Below are 23759 nucleotides of genomic sequence, written 5' to 3' on the forward strand. Positions count from 1 at the left end.
GTAGCCAATTTGGTCCTTCAGGACATACCATAAGTGTGTTTCTCAAGTGAGTGTACAACATACGACCCTGAAGGAAGCGTGTAATTACAGAAATAAAGTGCTATAGTTTTACTGTCATTTTCTTAACACTTACACCTCTCTAAAAAGTGGGTGTCATTAGAATTGGGTCATTTTCTTTCTGCAGAACCACGAGCCCTAGGATCATCCTTCAGTATTTCATCAAGATTTTCTCTTTTGTGTAGGTAGAATTAAAGAAAACAGGCAAGCAAACAAACCTAAGCAAAAGCATGCAGCACAAATATTCTGAAAAGTGGGAGATTTTGGACATTAACCTGTAGTAAATCATAACCATACCTGCTATCACCTCAAATCCACAAGGAATTCTTGCCACAGATGCTTACCAGATGCTGCAGCAGTGACTGCAGCAGTGTCTAGCAGTTTTTCCACTTTTGGATGCACCAGGCAAATTTGAGAGAGTTAATCAGCTGATGGATAAATCCATGAAGGGTAAAATTGTAGACCTAAGTAGAAGCTGCTTAGCTGAAGTGGCAACAAATAGAATTTCATCCAAGATGATACTGACTGAAGACCTAGATGCTAGGAATTTATCAGATGGCTTCAGATTGAAGGTTCATTTTCCTTTCTTTCTCTATACTTGTATTTCCCCTCCTTCCCTAAGTCTTTTGTCTTGTTAGACGAAAAGAAAGGGTATAAGAAAGAGAGCCATGCACTTACAGTTCATATAAGTGTATCATTCTTTTTTAATTGAACTTCTTGGAGAGATGTCACATGGGAAGCAAGACAAGGGATCTTCGAGCTGTTCATTGCCCCCACAACAAGAATGCCCTGTAAGTGATTGTATCTAAACATACAAAATGTCAGATAAACAAATAAATGCGTTTTCTGCTTTCAAAACCCAAACATTCAAGTTCTTATAGCTATAAAGTATTCCATTCCAAGTCATACATTGCAGTCTTATAACCAAGAATCTCAATGTGGCAGTGACTCAGTTGTAAGAATATCCAATATGTCTATGTATAGACATCACTATAGATCAGTGACAGTCAAACCTGAAAAGTTTGGTTCTGGAATGGACTCAGAGGGAAGCAACATAATCACCAGGGTGTGGAAACCTGATGCTATGCTGTGATGTGCTTTGTTGCTTTGTCATCATTGTTGCATGTTGATGGTAAGCTATGAGCAGATGCCTTAGTGTAGTGTCAGATCCATCACACCACGATTAGCGTGTGGAACTCTGCAATTGTATTTTCTTTCTAACCCACTCTGACCACTGGTAAAATGAGTTGCTTCCCATCTTTCCGTCTTTCTGCCTCTCTTCAACTGCATCAAAGAATAAAAAACAATCCCAAATGCTTTGAAATATTGGCTAAGTCTTCTTGTTTGTTGAGCAACGGGGCTCTGATCAAGCCTACAGATTCCTCCAGAATCCACATGTGGTGTTTTAAGGAACTCAAGTTGAGCATTGCTGAGCTATGTAATACATTAGATTTTTTTTCTGACTTCTGGGAAAACGTCCTGTGTTTCACTGGCTCACACAGTGCTTTCTTCTAGCAATTTTCTTTATGCAGAGAACGATTCAGCTTATGACTGTTTTGTGTATGTCACACAAAAAAACTCCGAACAAAGAATCTCTGAAGGGCTTTTCTCTCATAACTCTCCTCAAAGACGACAATACATTTTAGCATTCAATGCGTATGACTTGTGGTTCTCTTTGGGAAGAAGAGGGGAGACGTTTGGAGAGAAAGGAGACAGTCATTCTGTTGTGCATGTGATAGAGCCAACAACGTGGGTGTCAAAGAATAACAACTCTTAAGCTAACCACAGTGGAGAACCCCTGGATGAGGGCAGAGGAGACATTTACCTGCCTGCTTCATGCTCAGCAGCAGCTGCACCAAGATGTTTCGTCTGTGGTCGTTCCTTGGAAGCAGGAGGCTTCCATACCCTCCATATGCTGCAACCTTTTTGCAGATCCTTCCTCTTTCTTCCCATCTCAACTCCTGCCAGTGGAGCGACTCTTCCCTTCCCCTTCCATTGCCTCGGAGCTGTTTTCCTTCTCCTGATGAATGTCAAGTGCTTTGGGCCAGCAGCCCTGAAGGGTGGGGGCTATGGCTCAGATCTACCCCTGAGACAGAGTGGAGCCAGCAAAGATGGGTTATTTTAAATTGTGTGGTGACAAGCCTTTTTTTCCTCCCTTTTTGTTCCCAGAGGATAGCTGGGGAAGTTTGCTGTGCCAAAGGCTTGGAATGTGGTTTTTCTCCTCTTCTTCCCCCTTCAAAACAGAAAGAGAGAACTTTATGCTGTGAAATGTGTTAATTGGGGAACATAAATCCAAACTGTAGTGCAGCACTGCTGGGCCTAGGCACCTATTGAAGTTTAATGAGGGAAGAACGGCTTTCTCGTGCCTTCCCCTCTTCTGCTCTCCCCACATCAAGCACTTTCTTGTGGTATGGTCCTGTTTCGGATGGGAGTATGGGAACTCCAGGCGGAGTGTGCGTGCTGGCCCAGAGTTCTCACGGGACTGAAGCAGTGTGTGACTCCTTTAAACTAATACAGCTAGAGTGAGGCACAGATGTTCTCCCAGGGCAAAGATAGTTGTGTTGCCAGTGCAGGAAAAAGAACTATTCCTCTGGGTACCTGTCAGAAGTGGCTGCAAGCCCATTTGAGGCATGTCCACATGCTCTGACCATCCATTTCTGGATCGACAGGGTCCCATGTAGGATGATATATGACTTTTTACTCCTCATGTCAGGCCTGATGTTTTCTTGGACCTTCATGATGAAGTATTTCGTTATGATTAGTGACTGGCTGAAGAGATGTCTTGTTACTTCCAGAACAGAAAATAAGAATCCTTCTCCCTGTCCCAGCTGTGGTGCTGGGAATAAATGCCAGCCCGCTTGTACTGGATGTAATGGAGTCCCTTACAGAAAAAGCCAACCTAGGAGGGCCTTGATCAGAGCATGAGTGGGAGTGTAATAACCTACTGAGTGTAATAACCCATGCTTTAGCAGAGATGGACAAGTTCATCTGAAATGGCTCTGGAGCGAGTGCAAGAAGTAAAAGCTTCTCTTTGGCACTGATGCTTCAAGAAGAAAAGCAATTCACGTAGTGGAACAAAGGTAGTTTGGAAGAGTAACAGGAAAAGAACTTAGATGGCCCTGCAAATCCCAGAAGTTTATTAAAACAAATACTGACTGGCTTTGATGTCTGCTGCAATAAAATAGTAAAACTTGCTCTCAGACAAAATGCTTCTCATGATGGTGCAAAACTAGTGTTCATCTGTCAGCTCTGGATAATAGACCATGAGTACCTGAGGTATTTTAACTTGCTGTAATGTTTTACTGCTTTTGCTCACAAGCTCATCGATATTTGTGTAGCATTAAGCATTAAAACTCTTATTTTATCAACTTCCCAGCCCTTGCTGATGCAGCACTGGAAGTATGGGAAGAACTGCTCGCTCCTGCTTTGAGAGATGGGAGGAAAGGCTAGAGGGGGTGGATGGCGATTGCATGAGCAATGCAGGTCAGGTTACTGGTGTATTCCTCTTGCAAGATAAGTGAGAGCCCTCTGAAAGGTAATTATTGGAAAGCATAAATTCCTGAGATAACCTGTCCAAGAAGAAATACTGACAGGAGCAGAGGCCATGTGTTAAAGGCTAGCCATTACTCCAGGGCAATGGGCTACCCTCTCTGTCTCGTTTTTTTCTGTAACCTTCCCTTGCTCTGACAGTTGACTCCCTCGGTTCCTTTCCTTCAGCTGCTTGCCATTCTTATCGTGGTCCTGTTTATAGACCGCTGTGGTGCTAGGCCCCATTTGGGGGAGGAGAAGTGGAGACTCACTATGCAGTTTAGTTCCATGTCTAAATTCTTTGGAATCTAGTCATTGTCTTTGCTCGCCATTGTCACTGTGGTGTTCAGGTAGCTTTTACAGCGTGTCTGGAAAAAAGAAAGGTTGCTCTTTGGAGCTTTCTTCAATTGATTTGGGTGTAGAAGAGTTTCAGCTAGCATTCAGGGATGACATGGAATTAGCTTTGCCTCTGAATGAAGAAAATTGCTGGATTGCAGTTGGAGAAGGAAATCTTGAAGTGTGAGATAACAAATTTCAGAAGAAAAGATGGAGCAAAACTGGGAAATAAGAAAAGGGCCTTCTGCTTCTCTCTGTCTTTGTTATGCAAACTGTCTGTGTCTCATCTGTAATGTAGAGATAATGATATCTACCCAGTTCCTATTTCCACTGGTTGATTGATTAATGACTGCCTCATGATCCCTTGATTACACTTTCGTGACCTACAGCTTTAACTATTGCAGTGCTTTGCATCCCAGAAAGAAAATGGAAGTGTTGGCTCTGGCTAGTTCCAGCTAGGAAAACATGACAGACTGACCTAAACAGGCTTGCCCACATGCTTCTAAGACCTCATCCTAGCAGTGAGATGAAGCATGTGCTGTCTGCTCAGCTGTCATCTCTGTTCAGGAAGGCATTCAAGTATCTTCAGGGCTTTGAACTGAAGGGGTCCTACACGTTCAATGAGGTGCTTTGCTGAATTGGGATCTAATGGTTGGTCCCAGGCAGGCTTTCATCAAGAGTCTTTGAAGACCTCAGTGAACACATGGAGCTAAAGATGGATCTGAGATCTTTTGCCTCAGCATGATTGGGATGTGCATTAAACAACTGGTGTCTTAAGCAGAGTGAAACTGTTGCCAGAAGAGTAAGTTGTTTGAACAGAACAGAGGATTTTTATGGCGCAGCGATAATCGCAGCAAACATTTCTGCAATCTTTGCTAACTGCTAAGTGAATTACAAGACTCCTCTCTTCCCTTTAGCTGTTCTGCAGTAATAACCACCCCGATCTGATAACTGAGTTAAGGTGGTACTGAGAACAGAAGGGAATCCAGAAGAAAAACGTTTACAAGGAAAGTCAGCGTATAGGGGAACAACCATCAGATACTTGAATTTCTAAAAGCTTGTGGTGTGTGCTTTTTCTTGACTTTATCAGACAGTTCCTCTTAGATACTACGTAAGTATCTGCACAAGCAAGGACACAGGTGTGTGAAACATGTCATTGTAGAGTTAAAGCAGTGTGTCTATTCGTAATGGTGGTTTTCTCTGTTTCCATGGGCTGTGCTCCTCATGCAGAAGATCCTGTGCCTAGACTTTTCACTTAGTTGAAGTGCACTCCCAATAGAGGGTATTTTTTATGCTAAGGGAACTGTAAGATGATGTGCTGGAGGCCACAATGCATGTTTCATCTCTTACTTCTAACTTCTGAGCAGTAATAATGATACTTTACCAGAGGAAAGCCAGTAATCTGCCCTGCTTCCATTTGCGGGTAGAACTGGGGGAAGGAGGTGAAAAAAGGAAATAAAATTCACAGTCCTCTTGTGAATTCCCCTACATATCATGAGTCAAGTGTATCCCTGCTGTATGTTTGCTAAGTCAGTAGGTTTATACAAGTAAGAGAATGATTGTTCCTATGTGTTCAATAGTAATAACAACTCAAAGAAGCATAACCTTAATTATCTAGACTCAGGATGGCTTTGTAGAGAACAGAAAATATGACTTTTTTTTTTTATGTGATTAATGATTATTAACTTGGTCGAGTAGATTTTTATATTTTGTTATGTGAGGTCTATTTGTCATACATACTGTGACTGAGGAACTGAAAGTGCTACCCATTCAGGATTAGTAGTGTTATCTTTTAAATATTGACTATTGCTGAGATTTTTTTTTTCAAGGTTGACCTCAGAAGCAAAGTAAACTCTACTAATTATGTGGTTTTATTCTAGATCTATATAAATTTCTCTCTGCTTTGCTATTTTTGTGATCATTGTCACCTGAGCAAAATGGATTGTTTCCTGTATAGGGATTTCCTTTGCAAAAGGCGATACAAGGTTCCCACAAAAGAGGCAAGTCAGTTAGCTCATTAACTCTTTATAGTCAAAGGACAGGAAATACCTAAGATGTTAATGTAATTTCAGTTTTGTGTGATGGGGAAGCCTTCCCTGTCATTTAGGATCATTTCTACTACTCTTCTACTTGCATGTTAATTTCAGTCTCTTCTAAATTGTGCCATCTGGATTGAATGGCACTCTATATTTGTCTACTAAATAACTGCACAGGGGAAATCCCAGCCTGGGAAGTTCCAGGAGGGCTAACAAAGGTCTTTCTGACTAGGACCATGCTGTAGAGCTTTCACAGGTACAGTTCTGACATGGCTAGCAACATGCACAACCCTCATGCTCTTTCCTGATATCTCTCTGCCTGTAGAGAGCTGATGGAGATGCATGACTTCATGAAGGGCAAGTTGCATGGAGACTCATGAAGAGGAATGCTCTTGGCAGCTTAGGTAGTGTTGTTTAAGCAGATGATGTAATTATGGTGGTGGGGAAAAACTCCTTCTGTTTGTATACGTTGTGCCTCCATAGAGGGCTGTGCAGAAGGAGTGACATAGCCCTACTGCTCATGATGTGGGCAGGCTTTTTCCCATTACAAACAAGCGTCCTTCTTGAAGTCTTACCCAAACTGGTTGTGCTGCTGGTGACTACCTCTGGTGGCAGAAGGGGTTGTGCGAGCTTGTTCTCAGCTCCCCCAGGCAATGTCAGCTGGGTTTGCTCAAACACATCGAATGGCCTTGCCGAAGTGGATCAGGGAGCACTCACACAATTATTGCTACTGGCAGGAGGTGCAGCAGCAGTAAGCTGTAGGAGACAAGCAGCGAAAAGCAGCAGGGTAGGAGGGAAAGGACGATATTTTTAGCCAGCACAGCTAGAGTGAGGAGAGGATGCCTCTTCATGATCTGAGGATCTTTTAGTACAGACAGTGCCTAAAGTAATCTGCACAATTTATTAGTGAGGTAAGTCTTGGGTGTTACCGCTGTCGTGCAGGTGAGCTGTTAAAGCTAAGAAGGGAGTCAAGGCAGAGTCATTTGGAGAACTCTCATTTGCCGGCTTCCAGGTGCCAGGTCAGGCAATAGATCATGGATTTTACTAATCCGCCTTTCCCCTAACGTGTAGGAATGCAAAAGATAGTCCCACTGTGGGAAACTGGGCCTGAAAGCTGAGTGGATAGATTTTGTCTTTGGCTACATCTGTCCCTAAAGCCAAGAATGCTCTAAGCCAAACAGGCTTCTGGTGACTCCAAGTGACAGCAGCTTGAGATACTTCTTTAAAAAAAATAAAAAAATCTCTTGGATGTTGTCATGTCTAATCTAGTATTACTGCTGAAATTTTCATTAGTTCATTCTTTTAGTAATTGGAGAGAATTTTTGACCTTTTGGGGGAGGTTAGGACCAAGCTGAATTCTGACTGCTGTCTTCAGATACAAAAAGAGGTCTAGGTTATTACCTTTCGCACCTGTTGTTCATTTAATTGGATGATGCTGCATCTCTTTAAAACAGAAACCCTGGCCTGAGAAAGAATAGATGCTCTGTGATATCCCCAAGGAGTCTGCCTCTGAGATTAACCTAATTGGTCACTGTGCTGAGTCTAATAGAGATTGCATGCAGTGTCTGACTCTGGAAACACCTTAGATGGTCAGGTGTATGACACAGAAACTGCTGCTGTTATGTCTCCTTGGAAATGGAGGAAAAGTAAGAGGAGAAGTCGGCAAATAACCACCAGCACCATAATATGATTGTTCAGAGCCCCATATACATGAATAGGGCCAAGAATTTCATCTTCTGAGATAAGCTTACACACTTCATCTTGTACCATACACAGATTCCTGTTGTATCTAGCCAGCAACTCTGGGATCTCTATGCCCAACACTTAACACGAACCTTTTTGGCTGTGAGGGCAGCAATATTGCTGTGGGCCTTGTGCGAAGGCCATGTGCAGCTGCAGAAAAAGGAGCACCTCCAGCTCTGCTCCTTCCTGCACAAAGATGGCAGCGGCTCCTGACCCTAAAGCCAGGTTTGGCCAGCAGGCTGCTGTTATTGAAGCACCCTGATGTACCACACTCTTCTTGGCAGTGGTAGCTTCTGCTGATGCTTCTTTTCTTTAAATGGAAATGCTGGCAGAGCTCTTGTAATTCCACAATACTTGTGAGGATGGGACTAATCAGATCAATTTTGCCCAATTTGTAAGGTATGCCTACTTTCTGTCATTTTTATTCAGTCAGATTTTTTTCGTGAGATGCCTGTAGGTTCACACTGGATTAAATTACAGTCCAAACCTGTTTTCAGAGTAGTGAATTTAGCTCACTCAGTGAGGCCAGGCTCTCTGTTATGATTCAGCATCACCCCATGATTCAAGCAGTGAGAAGTCAGTAGATTCTGGCCACAAATCGCCACTAGGGATTTCCACCCCCACCAAGGGGAAGTCTGCTGATAAATAGCTGGCAAAAGGGGATTCCTCTGCCTTCTACATGCAGGGGATAGACTGGTGCTGGGTGCTCATAGGAGAATGCTGGAAGATCTCACGTTAGTCTTTTGCTGCTCTATGATTAAACCTAGACTCATAGCTCAGGGCATCTCCTTGACTGCTGTAATGTCTGGGCTGTGCCAGTGCTGACTCAGGAACTTGTCATCAGCTCTCTGATGGCTCCTAATCGCTTGTGCCACATACAGTCTATGCACCTGGCACAGTACTTTTGAACAAATGCTTGAAAGCTTGTCTGTTTTGACTTGACGGTGTCAGTTCTTCCAATGAAAGGCATTACCTATCCTTACAAGCCTTTCAGTGCGTTTACCCTCAGATCATTGCTACTTCAGCAACACTGGCTCTGCTTGCGTCTGTAAACTGCTTTGTGATCCAATTTGTGTATTTTATCTGCTACTGAAATGATTCTGCTAGCATTTCTTTTTCTGACTCTCATGCTTGAGAAAGTTGTACAGGCCTTGTTTTGTGCACCAGATAAAACTATTTGATACGTATGGAAACAAAATGGATGTATGAGCAACTCTGATTCTTTGAGAGTCTTGGAGAGTTTAGGATAGTCAGGGGTATGTGTATGTGGGTCTTCACAAAGCTGACAAGTTAATGTTAAAAAATGAAGGTCAAAAAAAATTGAGTCACTCTGTAGCCCATCTGGAAATCCTGTTTTGCCTTTGCTCATGTTCACACCCCTTACATCATTAGAAGATGTTGTGCAGGGACAGATTCAACTGACCGTTGTGAGAGAACTGAATCTGCACATTCCTGCACTCTCTGGCTTGCCCTCGGAGTTTGTGGTAGGGTTTGGAACACTGTTCTGCTTCACCTAACGTCAGGAAAGCCGTTCTGTATTGCTGTTGCATCTTGTTACCCTACCTCTCTACAGTCACAAAGGGTATGCGATTGTAGCATTTAGGTGCTCCCTATGGGCTAGAAAATCCAGAGTCATATTTTCTTTTGCTTCAGTCTTTTGATGGATGTTGTGTGACCATCTTGCAATGTAATGTGAGGATGAGCAGAGCAGAATTCTTTATCTCTTTTGGGAAGATGCTCCAGAGTTGTGCGTCTGCTGTCCAAAGGTGCTGCTGGAGTCTGGCGGATGCTGGGCTCTGTTACGCACAGAGTTCCAGTTGCATTTGCTGTTTCAGCTCCGGGAGAAGCAGCTTTTCAAGTGGCTTGACTTTAGCTCACTGCACCCTTTGCAATAAATGTGATGTTAGAGTGCATGAGGAAAAGGGACGAGCACAGGCTGGGGAGTACTGATCTCTTTGGCTTGCTTTGTGATAGGGTCGATACCACATTTTTGCAACTAGCTCCATCTCTGTTGCTTATCTAGTCTAAGGTAGAGTCATAGTAGCACACTCCAGATGTGAAAAACACACATGAACATGGCAAGGCCACTGCTTGAAAGTAGAATTATGCTGACTGGAGAGAGAGAGAGAGAGAGAGAGAGAGAGAGAGAGAGAGAGAAAGGCCCTTGTGATGATTGCCTCTATTAGATTGTCCACAGCGGTCTGTCTTTGAATCACAAATGTTATTAGCTCACAGTTTGTAACGTTTCCCACTTCTAGCCAGCCTCCTTGCTGTCTCTTCTGACTTCTGCCTCTGCCAGCTATGCCACCCTTGCTTTCAACACTGAGAGGTTTGGGAGAGTGCTGTCTGCATGAGGGGAAAAAGGCACACAGATCCATGTGTCGTCAACATACTGTCTGGCATTGCTGCCTGTACCACTTCATCATATTCCCTGGAGGTTTTGCATAGATATTAAATAGGAGTGTTGGAAGAATTGAACCACGTGGTATTCTTCATGTCAAGGCTCACGGAGAGGAGGAGCAGCTGCCTTTCAGGAGCCTTGTGGGATCTGCTAGAGGGATCCAGTATAGCTGCTTGGTGCAGCTCTCTCAGCTCTTGCCAAGATGTGCAGTTGGTCAGCAGTACCTCATCATTGGCAGTATCACAGGCAGCTGATAGCTCAGGTAGCATCTGCATGACTTGGTCTTTGTCCATCTTTGTAAGAAGGCCCAACACTCCACATGTTTTATTTCCAGGCTCATTCATGAACATCTCCAGCAGGAGAGGCCAGAATGTCTTCTGAAGCAGCATCACATTGCTTTTACCTACCACGCTTCCCAGATTTTACTCAGTTTGAAATTGGACGGTTGTGTTGCTGAAGAACAATTTCTTATTTAAAATGTATTTCACTTTTCCTCAGTGTTCCTCCCGGTATCAAATGATCTGAAATGTAAGACTAGAGGCTAAAAGTATAGTAAATGAAAACGTCCTAGTCTTGGGGAGAAGTTCCACATTTTTGATCAGCTGGGGACCACTGTAAACTTCCAAAGGAAGTCTGCTGCTTTCTGTTACATGATTAATCATTTCTTTCTGTGCTATCAGCTTTTTACTTGCCTAGTCATGTAATGAGCCTGGTTTGGGAGGAAAATGAAAGGGTCCTGGCCTCTGGAACCGGAGACAGTCCAGATTCACACTCATAGTATTGGCTGAAAATGTAAGAGCTGCACTTAAGGAGGACTGGCCCTTAATTGTATGAGTTTTTCTGGGGTGGCATGGGCCTGTAACCATGGTTGAGGTTGGCTGGTTATATGTCTTAACTGAGTGTTCTTCTCTGGATCCTAATCTGAAAAGTGATAGGCAGCAGAGGAAGGGTGCACTAGGTTCTGCGCATTTTGTAGCTTTTTTAATGGGTGTAGTGCACTCAAATAGCCTAGACTTTGCAGACTGAGTTGGAAAGAGGTGGTGGAGAGCTGCTCCACTGCTTTCAGGTCCACGAGGCTACCTCGTAGGCAGAAGTCTCAGAGACACAATCGTCTCAAAGTGAAGCAAGGCTCTCAGTCCTTGCAGCTGACTTGTAAGCTGCTCATAAATCAGGCCAATTCTTGTTGGCTTTGGTTTAAGGCATGCCTAGGCAGAGGGATGGCACCAGGTATGGTAGAGAAAAGCAATAAGTCAGAGTCTGCTTGGAAATCCTACAGTCTAGGCAGAGCAGGCAGACAAATGTTGAGAGAAAGGGAAGGGTTGTTCACTGACTTTGTTGTAAGTTGACCTGATTCTTTGTCAGAAAACCTCAGTTTCTTAACGTGTCAAAGGAGAGTGACCTAATGAAACTCACACCGTCTGCTCTTCCAGTCCAGCACATGCTTTTTCGCCAGTGACTACCAACAAAGTTGCAAAGGTATGCACCAGTCTCACATCACTGTCCCAGGACTCGGCGGGTGCCGGTGCTTTGGGCATCCTTCAGCGTGCTCGCCCCACTCCTGCTGCACTTCAGCTGCTCCAAGCCTGCTGTTCAGTTTCAGTCCCACCCTTTTCCACCAAAACAGCCCCTAGCTCCTTCTGGAGCTATACCCCTCTTGAAAAGGGGCTGCTTATGTGCAGTCTTGCAGGAGATTTTAATAGTGTAGGCTGTTCTTTTCCAAGCCAGAGAGCTCTTATTAGTCAGAACTGGGTTATTTTAGTGTCCTCAGGCTGGAATGCAGATGCGGAGCCTGCACCTCTCCCAGCAGTGTCACCTGTCCCACCGGTCCCAAGCCCCCAGGATTTCACCTGCGGACCTGCACTGGCGGCCTGCACTCTTTCTGCACTGCGCTGACAACTTCTGTTCTGTATTTCCACTCGGGCTATTTTCAGTATGGTTTGCCTCCCTTGACCGGCAGTTATTAACATCAGCCCCTTGATTTTTCCCCGGTATTGTTGAAATCTATGCATATGCTGGTGATTTTGTATCGTTAATATAAATCCAGACAAGTCAGTGTGACCTTTCGCTCTCATGTCCAAAGGGAAGAATCGACCCTTGCAGTGGGTTGCCGCACAGCACTGAGTCATACATACTTCTCACAGAAATAATGCAGAAATTCCCCATAGTTTTTACAGATATTTTTTCAGGAGGTGAAGTGTAAGTCTTCCATGGCAACATAGCTTGGGAAAACTATGAAGCATGTAGCACCAGATAATTAATCTTTCTGACATGTGATACACTTTTTACTATCAATGTAGTCTGTTTATTTTTTGTCTCTTCATGTGCTTCATTCAGCCAAACTCAGCTGATCTGTTTGAGTTTCTTTTGAACTCCTGTCCTCTCCAGTCTTATTCCTGCCCTCGTGTGTTCTCCAGTTCCCTGGGAGAGGGCTGGGTCTTATCCCACCTCTGTGACTTTGCAGCGATCAGTGCATTGGTACCATGCTTTCCTTTTTTTGCTTGGATTCTAATAACACTTTCTGTTTTTCCTGTACAAGATAAAATATGCTGTGTTTGGATATGTAGCACCACACTGAAAACAAAGAAAAAAATTTATCTAAAGTTCCTTAAAATATTAACTGAAATTTTGACTGATGGAGATTCACTCCAGTGAAGACTAATGATAAAACAAAACAGTGAACTTTCCAAAAATGGTTGCAGGGAAGCTGTTTTCCACTGGGATATGACTATCACAAGGAAATAATGTTTCTTAATCTTCCAATATCTGATTATTTGTTACTTAAAAAAAAAAAAAATCCATTCAAAATTAAAGTCAGGGCAAGCCCTTAAGGACCCAGTACTTCAATACTGGCCTTCCCAGTCAATACTTAGGGGTGGGTTTTTGATTGTGCTTGCTGTAGTGGATCCAAAGCAAGTTTTCCTAAAGTATGGTAATGACTAAATGCTTCTCCTAAATTATTATTTCTTTAAGGCAAAAGGTGCATATATATAATCTTTAAAATAAATATAACAAATCAGAGTACAAAATTGAGTGAAGAATGAATTTGACCGTTAACTTGGCAGGTTCTGTGGTTGTTAAACACATTGGGATTCCAAAAACCCTTTTCTCCCACTTAGAAAAATCTGAATTTTAATTGTACATGCCACTTGATGGTGACACCCTACTTGATAATGTTAAAGCCAAATATTTAACACTTGAAGATTTGTACTTATTTGTAGTCTTAGAAGACAGAAGCTGTGGCCACCTCCAGCCAGATGTTATATCCAGGTTGCTGAGATGTACTGTTTTTGTCAATAAATTCCTTGGAGTTAGCGAGCATTTCTGCTTTAATGTAGGGGGAATCTGACTTAGCTCTGCGGAAGCTCAAGTGTTTGTGGAAAGAGCTGTTAATCTTTGATCAACTGGAGTCTCCTTGTTACTGACTTTGATTACACAAGTGTACAACTTTAATTACAGCTTTTAATAAGCTTTCATTTTTTCCTAGCCACATTCTTTGTATAGTAGTGCGGCTTATCTTTTCCTTTCTCCGCTGTTCCCCTTCCCTTCCCCCCTGCCTTTGATGGAAAAAGTGGTTTGAGGTCATTGTGGGGGGTTTTGTGTCCAGAGACACCCCTCTGCAATGTCCCTGCCCGCAGCTCTGCCCTCTGCTCGCTTGTACAGCCCCGAGAGCTCCCTCCTCCAGCTGCCCTGCAAAGAGCTCCCCCCTGCACCAGCTGCTGCCCGGTGGTCAGTGGGGGGGGGGCAGGTCTGTGAGATGCCGGATTCACACTGAGTTCTGCTGCACGAAACAGCTGAATGACCTTTAGAAAATCTGTGAAGCCAAAGGACGCACTGGCTCTTGGGTGTAATTCCTTCCTGCTGAGGGCTGCCCAGTCCTCCCCGTTGGGGATGCTCTGAAATGCAGCAGCTGAAGTCAGTGGCTGAGAACAGCAGGAAGCCAGTGGGCTCAGCGTTCATCCGTGATGCTTATTCCGCATCCAGAGCCTCGGTGTGCTGGATCACCTTTGTTTGTTAGAGAAATGACCTGGTGGAAGCTTAGTGGAGGACTTAAAATTGTAAATAAATGAGATATGGCTTGAAACAAGCATAAAAAAATGCTTTCCTTTACTTGAATTATATTTTAGCCATGGAACTCATTGCTTTACAGTTTTTTAGGTGTGAAAAATAAAGGTGGGTTGAAGTCAGCTGGATAAATTCACAGAAGAAAGATTCATCAAGATCTCTTAAACACAACATACCCACCATTGGGTAGCCTGAGGCTTAGGGAAATTAAGTTCTGATTATCAGAAGCTAGAAGGAGGAACTAGAGATGCCTGCCTCTGTAGTGGTGTTTCTCAGTAAGCCTCTGTTATTGGCCCCTGCCAACAAGAGGACATTGGGCCAGTGCAGCCCATGGGGAAAGAGTATGGCTCCTATGGAAGTCATGAGGTGAAACTGAGGAGTGAATTAAAAGATATGAGTCAGAAAAAGACACAGTAAATCAGCAATTTACACCAATTTGACATTCAGAAGTGTGCAAAAAGATTATAATTTTAAAATGCCAATTGTGTCTGTGCAAGAGGGTAGCGGGGAAACAACAGAGCAGGGAAGGGAGCCTCTTTTATCTCTGTGCATGCATCCCTTCAGCTCCCTTGCTGTGCATGTTATACTCTTTTTGCACACTAATGAATATCAGAGTCAGAGCAAGTTATGTGATATATCATTCTACTCCTATTTTCTAATGAACTTACCCCTGATGGGTAGCTTTCCTAGCAATTCATGTCACGACTGAATTTTACCTTGACAATAGATCAAGAATGAGGTTGAGCAGTGTGGCCCACCTACTTTGCACTATTCCAGCATGACAGCTGCTTTGTGTCCTCAGGGTAGCTCTACTTTGATGCTTTTCCCTGTTTAGAAGAATTTGGAGGGAGGATTTTGGTAATCTCCAGCAGGCAGAGTTTTTAAACCTTTCTCAAGGGAGTAGGAAGATTCTACAGAATTTTTGAACAAATATTTCTGAAGCAAGTGGCATTGTTTCAGAACATTTGACTGTTCTTCCCACTGCGCCCCAGAACAAAGAGTTTGCCATGCTGGATCTTACCAGCTGCTGTTGGTGCCCAAAGCCTGCCTGTGGAAACCTCTGGAAGGGTAAAGACAAAACATCTGGTCACTGCAGGCATGGCCCTAGCTGTTAATGTGTGTGTTTTCGTGCCTCAGAAGCGCACAATATGAAGACCGTGTCCTTTGCTCGTACGGGTTCTTTGACATCAGAAATGCTGGAGTGAAGTTCTTCTAAATTTGGCTGCCTTTCTGGTTGCTCAAAATATCCTGCAGGAGTTCCTATAGCATAGAATTGAAATGACTGGTTTGTTAACTTGGCTGAACAAGCTACGGGGAAAGGGAAACAATAGAATGAGGTCACCATGGTGCACAAGTTGGCTGACCCTGGGTCATGGCCAGTGTGGTCGCACCGTTTGCTCGTTCAGTATCTCTGCCTACTGAAAAGATCTGTGTCTGCTTTCTGCAAGTCTTAGCCTTTGATGACACTTTCTGCATGATCCGCTTCAGCAGTGTCATGCATCAGCCAGCCTTTTTCATGTGTTCAGGGAAAGTAGTTCTGGTTCTTAGGTTTTTTTTTTTAAACCAACCTCATGTCCCCTTTTTTCCTAGTCTTGTTTGAGGGAAAATGCAGTCTTCTTTAATCTCCGCCCTATCTCTTTTGGCAGACTTGGGGACCAGTTCTACAAAGAAGCGATTGAGCACTGTCGCAGCTACAACTCTCGGCTGTGTGCTGAACGGAGCGTCCGCCTTCCCTTCCTGGATTCGCAGACTGGTGTAGCTCAGAACAACTGCTACATCTGGATGGAGAAGCGGCACAGAGGACCAGGTTGGTAGCATTATGTCTGTGAATGCATGTGCATGTATGGAGGGCTGGCCACTGAACCCTCATGGGGTTTAATTAATAGGAACTCAAACCTGCTACAGGCCACACAGAAGAGAAGCTGCCTAAACCTCTGTGCCTGCAGGGGATTTCCTTTGGTAACTGCAGAGAGCTGATCCTAATTATTTTCTCTCTACCCAAAGAAGTGCCTGACATGGTAGTTTCTAAGACTGTATCACTGTAGCTCTCTTAATGCTATTGATCCTAGTCTGTAGCAGAAGACACAATGCCCTGCTCTAAGTAGGACTGGAATTATCTTCAGGGTGGAGAGGTAGAAGTGGAAGTCTCAGGTGAATGCTGAAAATAAAGGATTATACTGGGAAGCGTATACACTGGAGGTGAAATTCAGGAGGGTCCAGTTACAGGAATGAACGTTGTTCTGATGATTAGAGATGTAGGTATAACTTCCAGTTTTGATTTGGACAAGGTACTTGGATACCAGCTCCGGAGCCTCAGTTTCTTCAGTTGCAAAAAATAAATTGATAACGTGTCCTTAAAGAGCTTTGGCTAAGGTCTCTTCCAGAGCTCAGCAAAGCTGAAGGGAAAAGACCACCATCATTTTTGTACACTTTGGTCAGTCTTTCCTTTGTTAGAGTAAATTCATCTGAAGTGCTTATTTGGAAGGTGAAGGACAACCACCAGTTTAAATGCTAGAGACGTTGCTTAGACAGAACTCCTCCTGAAACCCAATGGAAATTTTGTTAGAGTATGGCTCAGTATCTGATCCACAGTTTGCACAGATTTTCTGAGAACACCAAACTGCATTTCTGTTGTTTGTTTGTTTGTTTGTTTTCTAGTGCATACCAGAGAATCCAGGCAGGGAGGGGCTAGTGTACATACACACTGGAAGCACAGTGTACACATGTGCATATATATAGTTGGCAGTTCCTGTAAACTATACTGAAAAAAATGAAAAAAAAAAAAAAAAGCAGCCAAAGAAAAAATCCAGATCTGGAATTGTGGGAAGGTGCAGGCTGCTGTTACCTCCTCCATCAGCCAGTTTGCAACAGCTGTAGTGGGAGGAACACAGAGGACATTTCCCTCCCCTCCTGAGGGCAGACTATGAAAGCAATTGATGTCTCTGAAGAGTGCTTAGCTGAAACATTCCCTCTCCCTTTCCTAGGATTTACTGAGGGGCAGATCCTTGCACTGCTCCTAATCCTAAAGAATCCAAAATAGATGTAGTATCTTGTCTTGCAATACGGCCAGAAAACTCTTTCAATAGTAAAATGCAGCCAGTTCTGGTGCAGGAGACAACAGGTGTTTTACCAGCATTAAAAATACCCTAAGAAGGTTTCATCTGCCAAAACTATTTGGGTAATCTGGGACTGCTAAATGTGGTTTATGAGGTTCTGGGCTAACCCTTCTTTTGAAGGTTCCTTCATGACCACAGTTGTTTTTTTTTTGTTCGTTTTTTTTTTTTTTTTTTTTTTTCCATTTAAAACTCTGCATTCCTAAGAGGTTATGCTTTGGTAAAGCTAGCTTGCTTTCCTTTTTTTTTTTTTTTTTTTTTTTTTTTTTTTTGCTAATCAGTTTACCTATGTAATTTCTGTAGCATCTGGTTATGAGTGAGATGCTATTTTTATCCTTTTGAACTCAGTCATAAACAAGAATACGTCCACTATATGCACAAGTAATGTTTTGGCAAGAGCATCTGCTACAAAGGTGGGCACAGACAGTCTTGAATGGGTCTCACTGGTGTCTCTGCACTTACAGAGGGAATCATCATAGAAGAGTTATGGCATCACACCAGGAACTGAGAGGTCTTAACACTTTGCTTCTCTCAGTCACTAGTTCTCTGGACTACCTTCAGAAAATTCACTGTGCAAATCTTTCTTTCCTCACTTCTGATACTGACCTGTTCTGCAGCTTCCCCTGCAAAAGAGGATCAGTGGCATTTCTCCTGCAGGGCTGCAGTGGGGACTAATGGTGGAACATTCTTCATAGAGAGTCTTAAGTGAATCAGGCCTTCTGCATCTGCTTCAGCCACCAAATCTGATGCCTTTGTTATTTTGAATTAGAATAATCAGTGTGAAATGAAGCAGCCCTCCTCCCCCATATTTGCTCTGCTCTTTCTTGATTTTTATTAGCCCATTTAGTGCTCCCTTGGGTCTCTTTGCATCATCTATTTCTTGTAGTATCATTATGGTGGGTCAGACCATCCCTCTGTAGTTTCAGCATGCCTGTTTTAAGGCTGTACACAATGTGCTTATGTCCATACTGAACATCTCCAAAAATTCTCTGCCAACCACCTTGGTATCTGTCTTGTGTGCTGTGTTCACTGCCATTTACTATCTCTAACCTGAAAAAATGTATAAAGACAAATGGCAAAGCTCCAGGACCTCTTTTTACTTACAGAGGGTTTGGAAAACAGAGGAGAGCCAGGATCTCAGTGTGTTAACCTGGTTTCTCACTGTCCTCTTTGTTAAAGGAGTCAGAAAACTGCATCTCCTGATAAACAGTTCAGGGTTAATTTCACACAATACTGCACAGAACTCCCTCCCTCTTTTCCCCTCCTCCCCCAGCCTTTCACAGGAGCTTTGAGTTATGACTCTCCTACACTAATGAGATAAACAACATAACTCACTGCAGGTTCTGCTATTTCCTCTGTAAGCAAATGGTTGGAACCTTCTCTGGTTGCCCTATAAGGCACCAGAGGGAGAGACAGCTCAGCCAGGGCTGAAGACAGTAAGACCTGTATATGTGTTATTTCCACATGCACCAACTGTGTGGGGGTTAGATTGAAAGCGTCCAGAACAGAGCCTTTTCTCATTGCTTCTCTTCTGTGTAAACAATCAAAGATGCACAGTTCGTGTGAGCCAGCACAGTGACAGATGGGGGCCAGGATAGAGGACTGAAGATAGTATTCAATGGGTTTGGATCAAGTGGAGGTTCAATATCTGTCTCAAGTTCACGGGATAGCTTCATATCAACGAGCAAGGGTATTGTGAATAGGAATAGAGAGCTTGCCTCAAGCAGTTTAGACATAGGTGTTGGAGGAACTTAAGAGCCTATCTGCCACCTGCATGGGCTATATTCCCTCTAGGGAAGAGCCTTTCCCACCTCTATTTCTTCAAAGATACCTGCTCTGTTTCTTGTTGGCCTCTCAGCAGCTGTGGTTGGCTTTCACTGTCCTGGCAGAATCCAGAATTGCTAATTCTTATGTGAATTCTCAATAATTGAACCCACATTAACAGATACTCCGCCAAAACCACAATGGATCTTTGCTTCTCTTTGTCTGGGACAAACATTCAAAGCTGTGGTGCCCATTTTATGCAAATGACTCCTCTATGGAGGCCTGTTCAATGGGAGTCTGATCCTCTGTCCTATTTCTTTCATCTAGCAACCCCTCATTTGAATGTTGTGAGCAAGGTCTTGCACAGGACCTACTGTTGAAGGGTGAGGCTTCTTGGCTCCACCTCTTTAATGACTCACACCAGAGCCAGGCAAAATCTACCCCATTATAATAGCAATTGTTTGCAGTGGTTAATGTTTGCAAAGTGTCATGAAGAAGTGTGTCAAGAACTGTAGAAGTACTGGTTATTCGTATTTTATTCATAAACCAGTCACATGTGCCCCTTTCTAAAATATATCCTTCTTGTTGTGGGCATAATGCCCAGCAAGCTGTGCAGCAATGAAAGAAGGGTGTGAAAAGCCCCAGGCCAATAGTGCTTTGTGCCCCAGAACAGCCAGGACCTCTGTGAATACTCCATCACTCAGCCATACCTAGCTAGGACGTTGTAGTTCCTCCGTTTATGCACCAAGACCTGGAAGCAGGTGGAAAGTGCTGGGGTCTGCACTGGCATTCCCAACAGCAGAACTATTTCAAACCATGAGCGTACAGAATTTGATCAGCCCATTCCCTTGAGGTGAATAATTTTGTTGTGTCCTCTTTTTTTTTGCCTAGTAACTGGATATTGTTTTTATTATTATTATTATTATTCTTGTCTGGTTCAGTGAACCAGTTTTGTACTCGAGCTGCTGTGCTCTCCTGGCTGTTTCAGAAAGGACGCCAGAGAGCACTTGGGCCATCCTGCTGTCCTCAAGCTGTTCTGCTTTACTCACACTGCCTTAATGATGTCCAGCTGTTCACTGTTGGTGCTATTTCAGATATGGTAATGCTACTCCTGTCCTCTCTCTTATGTCGTCTTACCTGTTTTCTGAGGGTATTGAGTCTGGAGCTTTACCGATGCTCTGTACCCTCTTCAAGACTAATAGCGGCAGCAGAAGGATAGAAGAGTCAAAGCAGAAGCGGTGGACAGAGAGGGCAGGGAAGCAGAGGAAGACAATGACATTCTTCCAACAATTCTGGGTCTTTCTGGGTATCAAGAATAGCTGGGGCAGTTGAGGATACTTAGAAGCACTTGGCAGTGTGCTTCTGTGCCCCTAGTAGTAATGCATTCATGATGCCCTGCTGCGTTTGCAGTACTAGAGAACAAAGCATAGCTTGAGCATTGGCTAAGGGGGGCTGCCAGGAGAGCCAGGGCAGCTCAGAAGCCAGCAACACCAAATGTGAATCAATGGAGCATGCAGCAATATAAACATTACTGCCGTATCTCCTCCCTCATTCAGGATGTGGGCATGAGGAAGGTAATAACCAGAATGAAGAATCTGTCTTTAAGCAAAAATCCAGAATTTAGGCAAAAATGCAGTGTCCCAATAACCAAACCTCATGGATCTTTGTTTGCTTCCACTCAGAAGACAAATTTTGTGAGCAGGTCTGCATATCAGGGCCTTATGATTTGTGTGTCGGAACTTCATCTCTTCTCTCCCAGGGGGCTTTCACTGCCTGTGGAGGAGGCATCGCCCCTGTGACCCAGGAGAGTCTGAAATTCTATTTACCCTGAAGAAATCACAAATTATTTATGTGCAGCTCTGGTTTCAGTGAGCTGAGTGAAGTGTATGAGTGAGACCTAGATTCTCTGTAGGCCTGATCCCAAGAGGTACTTAGGAGCCTCCAGAGCACTGAATGCCTGGAGTGCATAGTTCTGCCTCACAATTTGCAGGATTGAACCTTCTGACAAGGAGATGCTGAAAGGACAAGAGCAAAGACGCTAGAGACAGTGCTTGTGGTTTACAAACTGAAATGTGATTATATTTTATTTTTTGCCTCTAATCTTCAGGCCTGGCCCCAGGTCAGCTGTACACGTACCCGGCACGTTGCTGGCGCAAAAAGAGGCGTTTGCATCCCCCCGAGGATTCCAGGCTGAAGCTGCTGGAAATTAAACCTGGTACGTATTTGTTTGTCTCTCTCTCCTGTGCTGCAGAGCAGCTGGCATACATGCAGGCCTGGCATTTAGACCTTGGACTCCATCTTTGCCCCTGTCTATCCATTTCTCCTTGCATCTGTTGCATCTTATCTCAGTTTGCTGTAACAGTAACCACCAAGCTCTCTGTACTTAGCTCACCCCTTGCAGAAATGTGCACGGCTTGTATTGGATGAAATGGGAGCTGAATTTACCTTCTGCAGGGGTGAATCCCGGCATCTACAAACAAATTTATAAGGATGTAAAGGATTTATTACTAATTACTGCCTCAGTCTGTTATTAATACATAATCTCACCCTGGCATCTGCTGCCTAGTCGTTGTGAAGACTGCTGTGTGTAGAGAATAGTACACTGATAAGATTTTTCGTAAAGGGACCAGAGGTGTGATCAGATTATGAACACCAAATACTAAAAATTGGTGAGGATATGCCACACACATATGTGTGTGTATGCCTATATGTGTATCCTAGTCCACTCTTCTTTCAGTGTTGTTGTCCTTGGTAATCTTCCCCCACAATTAAGCTATGTGAAGTGATGAATCTGGATGCTGAGCGAGTGATTGTGAAGCAGATGTGGAGGAGCTGCAGCTGTCAGGTAGAGTGTAGTGCTGTGCATTCTTCCCTGCAGTTAGTAATAAGGTTTGCTGTCTTTGTGGTCAGCTATTATGAGAAAGAGGGAGCACACACAGCTGTATGTGATTTTTAAGAGGCAAGACACTGCTAGTATAAAAAGTACAGAAGAAAACCCCAAAATGTAAATTAAGGATATTTTAAAAAACAAAAATAAACCTGTTTGACGGAACGAGATGTCTGGGAACTGAGCTATACTCAGCAATACTGATGTAAAATCAGAGGCAAAATTCTCATTGATTTTGGTAGAAACAGGTTTTTGAAAGCTCCCTATCTTCAAGACAGCAGATGTCAACAGGCTATTGTACAAGATGAAGAGATGCCTGTAACCACTGATTTGGGGTGCAGACCAAGGACAAAGTCTCAGGCAGCAGATAGAACCAGACCTCGTGGCTGAGTCAGTCAGAAAGAACTGTTAAAATCGGTCAGTTTACTCTGATGTCAGTGAGACTGGACTCGAGGAAGAGGATGGTGTTAGCTCATAGAAATCTCTACCTCAGACTTTTTGATGTTCCAAAAACTGTTGTGCCTTGGTTGTTTAGTAAGGTAAAGCAGTAATGTTGAGTTTGATGCTTCTTTGTTTGCATTATGCTTCTTTGCTGTACTCACTGAATGCCAAATTAGTGCATCCTACATGCCACAGGGCATGAAAGGCAATTACCACAAAGTTATCAGATAAAGAGACCTCAGCATGTCTGTCTCTGTGTTGTTTTCCCTGCTATAAACATCTCTTCTGCATCTCAGGAGTGCTACTTTTGTTGCATTGCCAGTGGCAGCCAAATAAGGCAAGTTATATTGCTCTGCCATTTAAATCTATTTTCCAACCAATTTCTATCTAGTGATTAACTTTCCTTATCAGTTACACCACGAAATAATTTCACTCCATCTGTGCATATCTGGAATAGACTCACTAGCAAAAAATGGGATTTTTCCCGTCTTGGATTTAAAAGTACAAAAGCCACGGAAAACATTGGAATTTCATTTAAAGGTAGCTTTTGATGATTTTAGAAAATGATAGTTTAGGTTATTTGCAACATGGACAGTAGAAATACTGTTCATTTTTGGTGAAAAATGCTATGGGAAAGCCTCGTGCTGAACCTAGGAATCTACCTCATGCTGTCTTCCTTGTTCTGCAGTTAAACATTAGGTGTCTGTGTGGGGCACAGATACGGCAGTTTAAGATCCCTTGAGAAGTACAGAGATGACAACCATAGAACATATAAAATACACTTGGCAAAATTCTAATTTAAATATATAATAGTTTCATTATGCCTAGGTCTTGGACTCAGGGCTTCGAGCTGTTCTCAACAGCTAGCTACTGTCTGCCATGCTTGTACTGGCTTAATATGAGAGTAGCTGATTTTTATATAGGAGTCTGTTGAGTTGGGTATATGTTATACAATATATGCAAGCAGTACAATTCTATAACATCAAATTAGGGTTAAACCTTATTTTTATTGTGTTTTACTTTTGCTAATTTCTTAGAAGTACTTTTAGTAAAACTGCCACTGCAACAGCACAGAAGGGGATCTTAGCTCCAAGATTTTTCCAATCCAGCAGTTAGTGGGATCAATACAAGAGGGTTTCAATGCTTGCTTGGGCTTCTGGAGTGGCTTATTATACAGATAAGTTGTATCCAGAAGTTCAAGACTTCTACATCATTTTGGGGATAGCAAAACAAAAATCCTAGGGCTATGTAAGTTACAGCTAGTCAGCAGCTGGTCAGTAAGCAGAATCAAACTATTGTCTTGCTAGCAACTTAAGGGTGTAGTAAATCATTTAGCAATAATACAGCATTCATAGCTGTAACCCACTTTTGCAGTGTTGGTACCTTGCAGC

At 43.3% G+C, this 23759-nt stretch overlaps 1 protein-coding gene across 14 annotated transcripts in view; it reads left to right on the forward strand.

Annotated features, from left to right (window-relative positions):
* The window catches only part of DPF3 (double PHD fingers 3), a 182696-nt gene that overhangs the window by 72757 nt on the left and 86180 nt on the right, over positions 1 to 23759 (forward strand). For all 14 annotated transcript variants that reach the window (XR_011809690.1, XR_011809688.1, XR_011809691.1 and 11 more), the window contains 2 exons: positions 15810 to 15970; positions 21148 to 21255. Coding sequence is in view for 10 of the 14 variants with exons in the window: in XM_072038817.1 (XP_071894918.1) it covers positions 15810 to 15970; positions 21148 to 21255 (269 nt within the window). In the remaining 4 variants the exon portion in view is untranslated. The remainder of the gene's footprint in view (positions 1 to 15809; positions 15971 to 21147; positions 21256 to 23759) is intronic.

The sequence above is a fragment of the Anas platyrhynchos genome, chromosome 5, assembly GCF_047663525.1.
Source record: "Anas platyrhynchos isolate ZD024472 breed Pekin duck chromosome 5, IASCAAS_PekinDuck_T2T, whole genome shotgun sequence".
In the NCBI taxonomy this organism is placed as follows: domain Eukaryota; kingdom Metazoa; phylum Chordata; class Aves; order Anseriformes; family Anatidae; genus Anas; species Anas platyrhynchos.